Source organism: Chiloscyllium plagiosum, chromosome 22 (assembly GCF_004010195.1).
Source record: "Chiloscyllium plagiosum isolate BGI_BamShark_2017 chromosome 22, ASM401019v2, whole genome shotgun sequence".
Classification (NCBI taxonomy): Eukaryota; Metazoa; Chordata; class Chondrichthyes; order Orectolobiformes; family Hemiscylliidae; genus Chiloscyllium; species Chiloscyllium plagiosum.
In genome coordinates this window covers 17,501,642-17,517,077 of record NC_057731.1, presented here as the reverse complement: position 1 = coordinate 17,517,077, position 15,436 = coordinate 17,501,642, and the positions used below count along the sequence as shown (strand labels likewise).

The 15,436-nt window shown below is 40.9% G+C and overlaps 1 protein-coding gene across 1 annotated transcript in view; it reads right to left on the bottom strand.

Moving 5' to 3' along the window:
* LOC122561384 (coiled-coil and C2 domain-containing protein 2A-like) overlaps positions 1 to 15,436 on the bottom strand; it is a 268,528-nt gene that overhangs the window by 16,458 nt on the left and 236,634 nt on the right. The window contains exons 41-42 of the mRNA XM_043713148.1: positions 1,013 to 1,135; positions 424 to 482 (exon numbers count right to left, since the gene is read on the bottom strand). Coding sequence (XP_043569083.1) covers positions 424 to 482; positions 1,013 to 1,135 — 182 coding nt within the window. The remainder of the gene's footprint in view (positions 1 to 423; positions 483 to 1,012; positions 1,136 to 15,436) is intronic.

The following is a 15,436-nucleotide window of genomic DNA, read 5'->3' as shown; positions in this document are numbered from 1 at the left end:
TTTTTATGTTTGTTTTAATGAGAAAATCAAATTCACTGAAAGTTGATTCAGTTAATGTTGGATTCATCAGGAATATAGCCACAACTTTAAATGAGTACATAGTGTACTATGATGATGAATTGAATGCAACAAATTTGTTTAACAAGTTTGCCAACTATTTCATGTTGATTTACACTATAACTTGTATTTGTCTTTAATGGATCCATGTTTCCTTAACTAAATATTGCTTTTAACAGTTCTCCCAATCTACTGAATTTTCACTTTTATTTGCATTTTTGTAAGCTTCTGCTTTTAGATTTATTCTCTACCTTAAGTTGATCTGGTTGCCTTACAGAGGTAGAACCTTTACCTTTTAGGATAATGTACTGGTTTTGTACATTGAAATAAGTATTCAACAAATACAATAATAAATATAGCTTCTACCTGCTCTGTAATTTATCAACAAGGCTTCTTTCTGTAGAGTAGTAGATTAGTTCTTGCGGCTAGAAAATATTTTTGGAATTGTATGTTACAGATGTATCTAAGTATCTAATAAAAGTAATTTCTTCATATTATTGAATCAATAAAATTAAAATATTCTATGTGCAACAAACAGATAAAGTTATTTAATTTAAGGTATATAGGAATATAGAAGCATGAGTACGCCATTCAGCCCTGCTCTCACATTCAAATAGTTTATGACTGATCATCTCACTCAATGCCACTTCCTTGTGCTATCCCATATGCCTTGATGTCATTCAAAACCAGGAATCTTTTGATTTCTGTCTGAAACATATTTGGTAATTGAGCTTCTACAAACCTCGGTGGCAGAGAATTCCAAAGATTCACTAACTTTTGAGTGAAGAAATTTTTAGTCTTAAATGGTCTAACCTTTACCCTGAGATTATGTCTCATGGTTCTATATTCTTTATTAAAAATGATTTCAAAACAAGCAATTGTGTACATTTGGTCTCAGGAAAGACAAAAGCCATAATGTTGACATTGATATTTCAGATAACCTAGAATAAATTACCTGTACAGAAGATAATACATAATTCTGAGAACCCTTGGTGAAGAATGGCCGCCAATTATATTCCTTTGTGACATCAAAATTTACACTCATTGGGAGACTGTTCTTTTGAATATTAACCCAGACCTGTGAGAACATATTTCAAGAGTTCGTACATAATTTTAAAAATATTATGCTACAAAAATTAAAATTTTAATACCTTAAAAATTACCAATAACTATAATACACTCGGTAGATCTGACAGCAGTTGTGAAGAGAAAAGGTAAATGTTAGGTGATGATATTTCATCAGGCATTCTGTTTCACAGTTCTCCATTAACTCTGTTCCTTTCTATACAGATGTTGTCAGACCTGCTGAGTGTTCCCAGTATTTTCTGTTTCTATATCAAATTTCCAGCATCCACAGTATTTTGCTTTTGGATTAGCTTTCAGTAGGTTTCATCTTGTCAATATCTCTCAAATTTCCAAAGAAATATTTTTTCTAAATCAAATTGCAGACAATGTTTTCTCCAAAGATCATTAACACCATATTTTATTGCAATATTTACTTTTGGGAACTACTTCAGTTTACAGCGAAATATACTATTATGACAACGATGAGAGGAGTAAACTGTCTTTCTCTAGTTCTACTAGTCCACAACATGAATCGAATTGATTTATCCCTGTTCCCAAAATGGCTAATCATACACTTGCTCTGTATTAGACTTAAAAAGATCCGTCAACCAGTCTTTAATGCACACAAAATAATTTATTTATTCCAAATATAGCATTTTCAAAGATAATGCAAAACTGGTTAACTTACTCATTTTGTCATATGAAAATATAAATGTTTACTCATTTAAATAACTCAAAAAACACATAAACATACTCTGGGTAAGGGGGAGGAATACAGTTTTCTTTCCACAGAGATTCATTTTGGGACAAGGACACTTTGGGCCAATAAGTGTTAGTTCTTGAAAGGAAGAAGTCAGGAGAACGTGTGGAACATTTAGATGGCTGACTGTCTAATGTTCTTTTGCATGAAAGCACCAATCACAAGCAATTTACTTTAGGATATTTGCCAATGCAGCTTGTAGTGGAATCACAATAATCAAGTTTCAATTGGGACCAAGCCTCCAGCTACCACTCTGGACCAACAACAAGAGATTTTCCAGAAAAAAGGAGAGCTGGATTAGGAAGCACTTTTCTGTCCCCAAGCTAGCTATGAATCAAAAACCAAAACAATATCAAAGGAGACATTGGAACCTGATATTTGTAAAGGTGGGCAGATGTCTGTAGTAAACAAACAGTTATGACAAGTGTCATGATAACTGATTATAGTGCCAAATTATTTATGGACACGTTAACTATTTAAGTAAGACAGTTTTTTTTTAAATTTAAAAAATATTAAAAAGGACATGCAAACTAAAAATGGCTTGGATTCTAAATTCAAATATAAATAAGGATGTAAGTCTGTGACTATCTAAAACATTTCTGGGTGGAATCTTCTCAGTCCCAAGAGAGCATGGAAAACCACATCTCAAGGTTGTCAAGGAACTTCAGATAGAGACACTTTAAAGGAAGAGCTGCAATACAAAGGTGGAACTGTAATCCTGTGGTTACAGAAACAATGGCAGCCTTTACCACCTTAGCAGAAACTATTTCCGATGATCTATATTCCCTATATGGACAAGACATATAAGAAACTAATTCTTGGCAAAATATATAGAGTCAAAGAGATGTACAGCATGGAAACAGACCCTTCGGTCCAACCCATCCATGCCAACCAGATATCCCAACCCAATCTAGTCCCACCCGCCAACACCCGGCCCATATACCTCCAAACCCTTCCTATTCATATATACACCCAAATGCCTTTTAAATGTTGCAATTGTACCAGCCTCCACCACTTTCTCTGGCAGCTCATTCCATACACATACCACTCTCTGTGTGAAAAAGTTGCCCCGCAGTCTCTTTTATATCTTTCCCCTCTCACCCTAAACCTATACCCTCTAGTTCTGGACTCCTTTACCCGAGGGAAAAGACTTTGCCTATTCACCCTATCCATGCCCCTCATAATTTTGGAAACCTCTATAAGGTCACCCCTCAGCCTCCGACGCTCCAAGGAAAACAGCCCCAGCCTGTTCAGCCTCTCCCTATAGCTCAAATCCTCCAACCCTGGCAACATATTTGTAAATCTTTTCTGAACCCTTTCAAGTTTCACAACGTCTTTCCGATAGGAAGGAGACCAGAATTGCACGCAATATTCTAACAGTGGCCTAACCAATGTCCTGTACAGCCACAATATAACTTCGCAACTCCTGTATTCAATACTCTGACCAATAAAGGAAAGCATACCAAAAGCATTCTTCATTATCCTATCTACCTGTGACTCCACTTTCAAGGCGCTATGAACTTGCACTCCAAGATCTCTTTGTTCAGCAACATTCCCTAGGACCTTACCATTAAGTGTATAAGTCCTGCTAAGATTTGCTTTCCCAAAATGCAGCACCTCGCATTTATCTGAATTAAAATCCATCTGACACTTCTCAGCCGATTGGCCCATCTGGTCAAGATCCTGTTATAATCTGAGGTAACCCTCTTCACTGTCCACTACATCTCCAATTTTGGTGTCATCTGCAAACTTACTAACTGTACCTTTTATGCTCGCATCCAAATCATTTAAGTACATGACAAAAAGTAGAGGAGCAAGCACTGATGCTTGTGGCATTCCACTGGTTACAGACCTCGAGTCTGAAAAACAACCCTCCACCACCACCATCTGTCTTCTACCATGAGCCAGTTCTGTATCCAAATGGCTAGTTCTCCCTGTATTCCATGAGATCCAACCTTGCTAACCAGTCTCCCATGGGGAACCTTGTCGAAAGCCTTACTGAAGTCCATTTAGATCACATCTACCGCTTTGCCCTCATCAATCCTCTTTGTTACTTCCTCAAAAAACTCAATCAAGTTTGTGAGACATGATTTCCCACGCACAAAGCCATGTTGACTATCCCTAATCCCCAGTTTTTGCCTTTCCAAATACATGTACATCCTGTCCCTCAGGATTCCTTCCAACAACTTGCCCACCACTGACGTCAGACTCACTGGTCTATGGTTCCTTGGCTTGTCCTTACCACCCTTCTTAACAGTGGCACCACGTTAACCAACCTCCAGTCTTCCGGCACCTCACCTGTGACTATCAATGGTGCAAATATCTCAGCAAGAGGCCTAGCAATCACTTCTCTAGCTTTCCACAGAGTTTCAGGATACACCTGATCAGGTCCTGGGGATTTATCTGCCTTTACCCGTTTCAAGACATCCAGCAATTCTTCCTCTGTAATCTGGACATTTTGCAAAGTGTCACCATCTATTTCCCTACAGTCTATATCTTCCTTATCCTTTTCCATCGTAAATACTGGTGCAAAATACTCATTTAGTATCTCCCCAATTTTCTGCGGCTCCACCCAAAGGCCGCCCTGCTGATCTTTGAGGGGCCTTATTCTCGCCATAGTTACCCTTTTGTCCTTAATGTATTTGTAAAACGTCTTTGGATTGCTGAGTGCTAGGCTCCTTGCATTAAAAGCCCTTCCTGAAGAAGGGCTTATGCCCGAAACGTCGATTCTCCTGTTCCTTGGATGCTGCCTGACCTGCTGCGCTTTTCCAGCAACACATTTTCAGCTCTGATCTCCAGCATCTGCAGTCCTCACTTTCTCCTCCTTGCATTAAAAGAAATGCAGTTTAATTTATTAGTCCTAGTTGTCCCTGCCTGCCCTGATTGTTTGACTCGCTTCTGTTCTCAACTGTACCAGTCCCAGATTGATCTCTTTCCTCATTATCACCCTGGGTCCCCCGCCCCTGCAAAGGTCAAAGCTGAAGAACATTCATGGCAAGTTAAAAAAAAGTCTCTCTCTCTCTCTCATTAAAATTGTTGGATACAAGTCACAAGCCAACAAATCCACTATCTAAAAGGAAACAGCAAAACTTTATTCAGCTAATTTGCAAAATAAAGAATCTGAAGACCAAGCTCAGTGCTAACAGCACCAACCAAATTAACAGCCATAATATTCCTCCATTAACTGATCGCAGTCAAGCCAAAAACTGAGTAATTTATCTTTTTTCTAACTTTTCATTTTTAATCTTATAGATGTGTGCTGTGTTTTATAATTTTTATAATTTTAGTAATTCATAAGCTACTCTTTAGTTTATCCAAAAAAGCCTAGTTAAATTCTCTTCTTTGAGAACATAAATACAATGGACCTGGGTAAGATATCCATAAGAGAAGGGATCCCCTGTGCTAAACCTATTGCGTCCAACCCAAGCAAAAGGGAGATTGAGTAAAGAAGGGGAGTCAGTTCTTCCCTCATCACCCAGAAGTGTAACAATTTGGAGATGTCCTGACCAGCATCACAATAAATCAGGGCACTTTTACCTGAGACTGGTCATATCACAACATATGTGGCTTTCAACAAATGCCCTCTTTTAAAGACATTCCACTGTGCTTTCATTGGCCTCTTAAAGAAATATCAAAGCAAGCACAACACTTCAAACTGAAGCCCACAGAAAAGATTAAATATGAATGCACCATAATCTCCAAACTTGAAATAAATTAAATTCTATCTTCAAATGCAATCCATCCCAAAGTGTAGACAAGCACAAAAATAAAGACATAGTTAACACACTCATTCTCATGTATGCTATATCATTACCTTAGCTATGGGTGTCGGTTAGGTGTGTTGGTTTGATGGCAATATGAGTTCAATTCCAACACCAGCTACAGTTACTATGAAGGTCTCACCTTTTCAATCTCTCACCTCAACTAAGACTGGTGACCCAAAGATTAAACCACTACTATTATCCAAAATAGTGCCAGCATGGTAGGTAGGTTGAGATTTATTGGAGTCCATTTGTTTCCAGGCTGACAGCATCATTTTCTCTATGTACTGTTAGTCTTTTTCTTTTTCTTCTTCCTTTCTTCTTCATCTACAAGGCTGGCCCAGTGTCAGGGGGCAATGGCTGCAGTATTAGCGGCATGGATCAGGACCCCTGGTAGCGGTGGCAGTGCCCAAAGCCTGAATTCCTGGTGGCAATAGGCATGGATTCTGGACTCTGGGCAGTGGCAGTGCCCGCAGCAGGAACTACTGGTGGTGGAAGGTCCAGAGCCTGGACTCTTGGCACTGTTGATGAGGCAGGGGGTGGCAGCAGAGTCAGCGTCTCCTGGGGCATTGGCGTCAGCATTGCTGTTCCCAGAACAGGACAACTTGAGAACTGGAACATTTTGTATAAACCTTGCAGAAGTCCTGAAGCTGTGTTTGAGTCACCAATTTGAACAGAATATGAACTCTTATTTAAATAATTTCTTTTTATTCTTTAACTCAAAATGGCACTGTACTATGGTAACAAAACACTTTTCATTGTATCTCTGAGACATATATATGATAAGAAATCATTCATTCATTCATTTATTCATTCACTCATCTCTCTCTCTAATGAGACAACCACCTGTGGTCTGGTAGTCTATGGCAACTGCCATGGGTATCTTTTTGGTACTTAAATAATTCAACTGAAGTTAATTCTTGATATCACTAGTGAGATTCTGACTTTTGAACTTTTTCACATCAGATAGCAGGTATGATCAGTGGATACCTGTGATTCCCTGTGTATGTGTTTAAGAGCCAATTACAATTTCATGATTTCTTTTTCCATTGTGGAATATCTCTTCTGGTATTGATTTAGCTTTTTGGAAAATAATCCCAATGGGTGGTATGGTGGTTAGCACTACTGTCTCACAGCACCAGGGGCCTGGTTGAATCTCAGCCTTGGATCACTGTCTGCGTGGAGTTTGTACATTTTCCCTGTGTCTGCATGGGTTCACACTGAGTGCTTTGGTTTCCTCCCATGGTCCAAAGATGTACTGGCTTGGTGGATTAGCCATAATAAAAATGGGGTTAAGGGAATGGTTGGGTGAGACTGGGAAGGATGCTCAGTGCAAACTTAATGGGCCAAATGACCTCTATCTGCACAGTAGGGAATCCATCTATGTCTGACTCATCTTCTTGTTACTTAGAAGGATTTAATGAAAGTAGGGGGACCCAACATTGGTTCATTGGTTCATTGGTCAAGATTAATTTCAAGTTAAGCTTCAACTTAATGCCAGCCATCTAGAAGGACAAGGGCAGCCGATAGATAGGATGACCGCTATCTTCAAGTTCCCCTCCAAGCCACTCATCATCCGGACTTGGAAATATATCACTATTTCTTCACTGTTGCTGGGTCAAAATCCTGGAATTCCCTCCCTAATGATATTATGGGTCAACCCACAGCAAGAAGGCAGCTCACTACCACCTTCTCAAGGGCAAATAGGGATGGGCAATAAATGTTGGCCCAGCCATCGATGCCCACGTCCCATGAAATGAATAAGTAAAAAAAAACTTCTCAAAGGATGCCTGACACTCTCCTGACCACTGTAACTGCTTTTATTTGGAACGAATCCATCACTACAACAGCTGTTGTGCTAAGATTTCATAAAATTTGTGATACAAACCAATTCCACTCTTCCAAATAATCCTTGATTTCTCATTTAATTTTAGGGGCATCAAATTCCATTACATTCCAAAAGGTTGCACTTATGCTGTTTTGGTAGCACTTGTCACTGTCTTACAACATGATATAGGTAAGATATCTATGTTTTTGCAAACTCACTTTTAACAAGGCATATTGCTAACTCAGCTGAAATGGCAATTTTCTAAGTTGAGCTTCTAATTGTTCATAGTTATGATTTCAAGTGCCATTGCATATCAGAATATTATCAAAATAAACTATATAATAAGGAACACAGGCTACCATTTGACTAGTCAGTTTCTGGAAAGTGACTGGAACATTTCTTTTAGCCGAAATGACACCTCTTGGCATTAGAAAAGTCTGGCTGGTACACTAAAGGCTGATATTCCTTGGGCTGAGGGCATTAAAGGAACCTGCCAGTGCCTTTATCAAATCTATTTTCGTTTGAAATCTGGCACTGCAAACTCTGTCAATACAATCTTCCAAGTAAAGAATTGGTTAGGAATCACTGTAAGTACTGCATTGACCCTTACATGAGCTAAGAAGAATCTGATTGTATCATCAGGCTTAGACATGAAGACAACTAGAGAACTCCAGCTACTTTGACTGGATTCAATTAGGTGATTTTCTAAAATGTATTGGATATTTGCTTTCAGCTGGGTTAGTTTCTTTGGACTTAAACAATAAACATACTGTTACATACTTCATGTCATTCCATAATTTCCAGTTTCCTAGGTGCAGCCACCTTCTCACTACCATGAACAAACAATCTTTCTACACGTTCATCTCCATCAGAATGTTCTGAAGGCTCTCTGTTTCTTCTATGAAACAGTCCCTATCTACCACCAGTCTCCTTCACTGACTCAAATCCTCTGCATTTTGAATAATTTCTCCTTTTACTCATCTCACATTCTCCAAATAAAAGGTGTGATTCTGGCTACCAGGACAGGTTTAAGATATGCCTGTCTCTTTATGGGGTAAATGGAACATTCCTTGTTGCAGTCCTATTCAAGGACCTTCGCAAAACTACTCTTCCAGTAAGCCGAAAGTGTCATCTGTGCAGCTTCCTACTCAGGTCTGAAACTGGAAAAAAAAATCCATTTTCCATCTTCATCTCACCTACTTCTCTGACTCTTCACTTCCCTGTCTTGATTACTCTGTCTCCATTTCTGGACCTAGGCTTTCCACCAATATCTATCACAAACCCACTAACTTCCATTGTTACCTTGACTACATTTCCTCACATCCTACCTCCTGTAAGGACTCCATCCATTCTTCGAGGTTCTCTATCTCTGTTACTTCTGTTCCAATGATGTCACATTGCACAGAGGTGCTTCTAACTTATCTTCCATTTTCCTCAACTGATGAACTCTCAACTACCAGTGTTGACAGGGCCCTCAGGTGTGCCCAACCCATTTCATGCAGGTCTGTCCTTACCCTTGCATCTTTCTTCAAGAACAACAATAAAGGTGCACTTGTGTTTACTTTCTGCCTTGTCATGGTCTACATTCAAAGGATCATCCTCTGCCATTTCTACCTGCTATGGCAAGATGCCACAACAAAACACATCTTCTCCTGCAGTTCCTTGTCAGCCTTCCAAAGGTCTGAGTTCTGAGGAACGGTCACCAGACCCGAAACATCAACTTTGATTTCTCTTCTCAAACCTGCTGATCTTTTCCAGCAACTTCTGTTTTTATTTCCAAAGAAGGCACTTGTCCCATCACTCTTAACATATCCCCACAGCTCCCCCCCCCCCCACACCTGCCACCTCCAATCGTACCTTTTCATGCAATTTCAAAAATGTAACACTTGCATTTTAACCTCCTCACTCCTCACTGCCAAAGCCCAAAACACACTGTGCGGGTCAAAAAGCAATTTACTCCTACAGGGTACCTCTTTCAAACGAGTCAACTATATTCACTGCTCACAATACAATCTTCTCTACATCACGAGACCAAACGTAGATTAGGTGATCACTTTGCTGAATACCTTCCCTCTCTCTGTAAAATGACACTTACTATCCAGTTGCTTTTCATTTAAGTACACTGTCTAACTCTCATGCTAGCACTTCTGTCCTAGTCTTACTGCATTGCTCCAGCAAAGCTTCATGCAGGCTCCTTATTTTCCATGGAGGTACTCTATAACATTAAGGATTAAAAACAACTTCATAACATGAACACTGTTCTCCTTGTGATTACTAATCCTAACCCTCACCTTGTTTTGTTTGCAAAGGAATGCTGACGGCAGAGTTGACCTATATTACCATAAGCTTCTACTCTGCATCTGGACAACACCTCTACCACGATTGGCATTTCCTTTATCTTTTGCTCCAGGCAACCTCACTATTTGTTCCTCCTGTTCTTCTTCCCTTTGTCAACAACATTAAAACTAGAATTTTCCAGTCCCTTTTAGTTCTAAAGAAGAGTCACGTTGGACTCAAAACGTCAAATCTGTTTCTCTCTCCACAGATTTTCACTGAAAATTGGTTGAGAAAGATTCACTTAGATTAGCTCAACAATTGTCAGTTCAAAAATGGCTGCCTGAGTGAAGTCCTAATTAAATATCCAGAAGTTTTTCAAGAAGGTCAAGGAACTATCAAAGGAAACAAGGCTACTTTGCATGTTAACCAGGAAGAAATAAGGGCATGGTGGCTCAGTGGTTAGCACTGATGCCTCACAGCACCAGAGATCCAGGTTTGCTTCCACCCTTGGGCAACTGTGTATGTGTGTAGTTTGCACATTCTGTGTGGGTTTCCTCAGGATGCTCTGGTTTCCTCCCACAGTCCAAAGATGTGCAGGTTAGATAGTTTAGCCATGCTAAATTGCCCATAGTATTCAGGGATGTGTTGGCTAGCTGGGTTAGCAATGGGAAATGCAGTGTCACAGGGATAGGGTAGGTCTGGGTGGGATGCTGTTCAGAGGGTTGGTGTGGACTCAATGGCAGAATGGCCTGCTTCCACACTGTTGGGATTCTGTGTGATTCTGCAAGGCCCACCCAGTGCCATTTGCCTAATAAGGAAAAGTAAAGGCAGAAATCAGAAGGATAGAAAACGAAGAAATCATCAAACCAGTCCACTTTGTGGAAAGGGCAACACCGGATGTACTGATTGTGAAGCCCAGTTTGTTTCATTTGCCTTTGTGGAGATTTAACCAAATGTAAATTGTTTTTTGCAGCTGGATAAATGCCCAGTCTCTCATATTGAAGATTTCCACAGAAAGCGGGAAGGGGGGGCCATCTTTCATGAACCTGGACATGAGCTATGCATACTTGCAATTGCGGTTAGATGAGGATTCCCAGAAGTAAGCTGCACTAATAAACACAAAGTTTTGTACCAATATATGAACCTGCCAATGTTATTATTGTCAGCCTGCACTGATTTTCAATGGACGATGGAGTACATTTTGCAAGTTAACACTTTGCTAATAACAGGGAAGACCAAAAAGGAGCATTTAGAGAACTTGGCCATCGTCCTTCGACATGTCTCCCAGGTGGGTGCACACCTTAGAACAGAAAAATGTTTGTTCCAGGCACCGCAAGTGACCTACTTGGTCTACAGAATCAACAAGACTGGGTGATACCTGTTGAAAGGTAAAGTGAGGGTGATCAAAGGTAACCTGGCTCCCACATCTATAATGAAGCTTAGGTCGTTCGTTGGGCTGGTGAATTATTATGGAAGATTCATACATAACCTGACCCTCATCCTGGTACCTTTGCATAAACATCTTAAAAAAGGGCCAATCTTGGAAATAGTCGTGTAGCCAAGTACAGAGAAACCTCGATTATCCAAATATCGATTATCCGAACTTTGGATTATCCAAAGAAGATTTTAAGGTCCCGCAAAAACATTACATCAAAGAGGTAAGTGTATTTGGATTACCTGTACTGAAGAAGATGTGAAAACACTGGCAAAAACAAACAAACACAAGCAACTCAAGCATCAGCGACTGGATATTTTTTAGGTAAAGGTTGTTACACAGCCCTTTGCAAAATTAAGTGTTTTACAGTCTTGTCACTTTACTGGGCCATTCATGAAAAAAATGGATGAGATCGTAATGTGCGGGGTGGTGCTTCTGTCTTTCTACCATGAGACTGCATTCCGGAGACTGACAAATGCTCTTGTGATTGTGGAAGTTGTTCAGGACCTTGTTTAATGCTATTTTCACCACTACTTGCTAAATACTAACTACTGCTGCATTTTTAAGAAGTTTTCTCGTGTTATCATTGCTTTATTTTGTTCACCATGTGAAATCTGTGTCTTCTTGCACTCAATATCTTAAAATTATAGATTTAAACAAATTCTCTGGCACAGTATTAGATCAGCATGGCTTCCCTTATTTAAAGTAAAATCGATTATCCAAATAATCAATTATCCAAACAAAATAGTACCCGCCCATCTCGTTCAGATAATCAAGGTTCCTCTGTACAGCTTTCAGGAAAGTGAGAAAACAGAAATCATCCTCTAAAGTGTTGGCACACCATGATCCCAAGCAAGAAATAGTATTGACATATGATGCCACCCTGTATGATATCAAGGCAATATTAGCTCACAGGTGGTCCAATGGAGAGGAACACCCAGTAGTGTATGCATCCAGGACTTTGGCTAATGGAGAGCGTAAATACATCCAGATAGAGAAGGAAGGTTTGGTGGTTATAATTGGTGTCAGAAAGTTACACAAGTTCTTATACAGATATAAATTTGTAATAATAATGGCCCACAAACTCCTGCTAGGTCATTTTCTAAAGGGCAAGGCAATGTCGCCCGTAGCTTCAGGCTGAATTCAGCAGTGGGCTCTCATACTAAGTGTGCATAATTACAAGTTGGAACACTGTCCAGGAAGCCAAATCATAAATGAGGATGCATTGAGCTGTCTCCTGTTGGCAGATACACCACTGGTAGTTCCACCACTGGAAGATTACGTAATGTTTTAAATTTTCCAGACATACTTCCAGCCACAGCTGACAGTATCAGACTTTGAACACAGAAAGATCTGGTCCTGGCAAAACTGAAATAGCTGGTGGTGATTGGGGAAAACCAAAGTGCCATCACAACTAGAATTGAAACCTTTTGGGGCCCGGGGAGACCATAACACATGAGAGGACGGCATATTATTGTGGGGAGCAAGAGTGATTCTCCTAAGCAAAGGTCACTGCCAGATATTGGCTGAACTCCACTGGGGTCATCCACGGATTTCCAAAATGAAGATGTTGGTGAGACATTATGTCTGATGGCCAGGATTGGATGTGGACATAGCTGCGTTGATGGGGCAGTGCCAAAGTGCCAACAAGGATGCAAATTACTGCCAGCAGCTCACCTACATTTATAAGAATAGCAAGTAAAGCCTGGACATAGTTACATGTCAACAATGCAGGTCCTTTCATGGGCTCAATGTCCTTAGTCATTCTGGATACCCACTCAAGTGGCTGGACGTGCATAGAGCTCATTCAACAAACATTGAGGCAATGATAGAAAAAATGCATGCATCTTTTGCAATACACAGACTCCCAGAAGTGTTGGTCACAGATAACAGGCCATCGCTTACCAGCAGGGAATTGAGTATTTCCTAAAGTCGAATGGTATTCATCAATTAAGGTCAGTTACATGCTGTCCATTATCTGATGGTCCTGGCAGAAAGGGCAGTCCAAACTCTGAAGGCAGGCTCAAAGAACCAGCCTACAGCTTTAAGAGATACTAAATTGTCCAGGGTCCTATTTAAGTTTATGACCACCCCTCATGCAACTATCAGGAATAGCTCTAGCAGTGTTGCTAATGGGTAGAAGATGCCATACCAGGTTAAATCTGATCTTCCCGGAGCTGGGAGGGAGAGAGCAAAATAGGTTAGAACACCAATGCCAGACACAAGTCTCCAATAGGTGAGAAAGACAGTTTACTTCAGGGGACGAAGTTTGGTGAAGGAACCATGGGACTGCCCTGCAGGAGCAAAATGTGCCCAGCTCCTTGACTGCCTATCTGACTGTTCCAGAACCCATGGGCTCTCCCTTTCTATCAAGCATTGAAGGTATCTCAGAATCTGAGATGGACACAGCAGATGTCACCACTTCGGTGACTTTGCCACCTGAAGAAGAGAATGATTTCTTCTGAGATGCTCCAGGGGCAAGAGATGAGTTACTGTGCATGACATGCTGCCTGCATTAGAGGCAGAGTTGGAGGAACACGACTGAGTGCTAAAACCAGGAGGAGCTACAAAAAAAAATGAACTCGCCTATGTCATCGGACTCAAAGGGGGAGAGATGTAATGATTGCCAGGTAGATCTCACAGAGTATGAGTTCCCTGATTGGAGCTGTTAATCTTGTCCAATCAGGGAGTCCAGGCAAATCTTTCTAGGCAGCACATTGCCTATGAAGGTTGAATATTGTATGTTAGTATGTTTTTTAACTGCAGACCTTATGTCATTAATGTACAGCTTTCCATTGTACCACACACAACAAACAAACTAGATGCTGAAAAGTCTTGACAATTCTTGACATCACAGCAGATACCTAACAACTTCAAGTCATCATTTGCTCCAAAGAACCTCCCTTTGAATATCAGGTGCTAACATCTTAGGGTGTGCCTCATATGCACTTCACATCTATGGACATGCACTTCTGATATGTGCCAGCCTTTAAGAAACTTCATGGCACATTTCTTTTCCAGTTACAGGCCTGTCCTGCAATTCAATGTTGCACCTTGGAGAACAAATGCAATCATCATTGTAATGCTGCAGCAAAGACATTTTGTGCTCAGGGATATGCACTCAGCTCATGGACTGAAACAAGTTGCAATGCCGATTTGTTCACTTGTTAGCATTCACTCATTTGGAGCCTACCTTGATTCTCACAGCATCCCTGCAGTGGGATCATGTTCAATAGCAACCAAGATCAGTGAGTGGCAAAAATAACTTCTTTATTGGCACAGTTTGAGGTGGTGATTGCCATGCCATTAAGTGCAGATGCAAAGCCACGAAGCTTGTCATAGTTGTCGGCATGTCAAAGAATATAGTCTTCCATTAGTAGGGCTTGGCACAGTAAGTCAAGGATAGCCTCCAATACTCATCCAGGTGCTTAGATGCAGTCAGTCACTCAGGGTGGTCAGAGTCAAGATTCTCTCCTTCAGGACCTAAATGTTGGACAACCCATCGCATGTCTGCACTCTTTTTGCTCAATTGTGGGCTGATTTCCTGAAGAAGGGCTTATGCCCGAAACATCGATTCTCCTGTTCCTTGGATGCTGCCTGACCTGCTGCGCTTTTCCAGCAACACATTTTCAGCTCTGATTTCCTCATGGAGCAAGAAAGAGGCAACTATTAAGGGAGATGAAATTGGATGGCACAGCTATTACTTTTGGTGCAAGTGGGTTAACACCCCAAGGAGAAGCACAGTGAGCATGCAGGGTTTGTACATTACGTTGGTTTTGCTCATGCTGGGTATCGGGTCCTTTGTCCTGGTGAGTTGTTGTCTGAGAGTGGCTGTTGGTTTGTGTGCTGTTATGAGTCCTAGTCAGGCTGTCAGTTCAACAACTCACCAGGACAAAGGACCCGATACCCAGCATGAGCAAAACCAACGTAGTGTACAAAATCCCATGCAAGGACTACACAAAACACTACATAGGACAAACAAGAAGGCAGCCAACGATCCATATCCATGAACACCAACTAGCCACGAAACGACACGACCAGCTATCCTTAGTAGCCACACATGCAGATGACAAGCAACATGAGTTCGACTGGGACAACATGACTATTATAGGACAAGCCAAACAGAGAACAGCCAGGGAATTCCTAGCGGCATGGCACTCATCCACAGATTCTATCAACAAACACATCGACCTGGACCCAATATACTGGCCACTGCAGCGGACAGCTGGAACTGACAACCGGAAGCGGCAGAG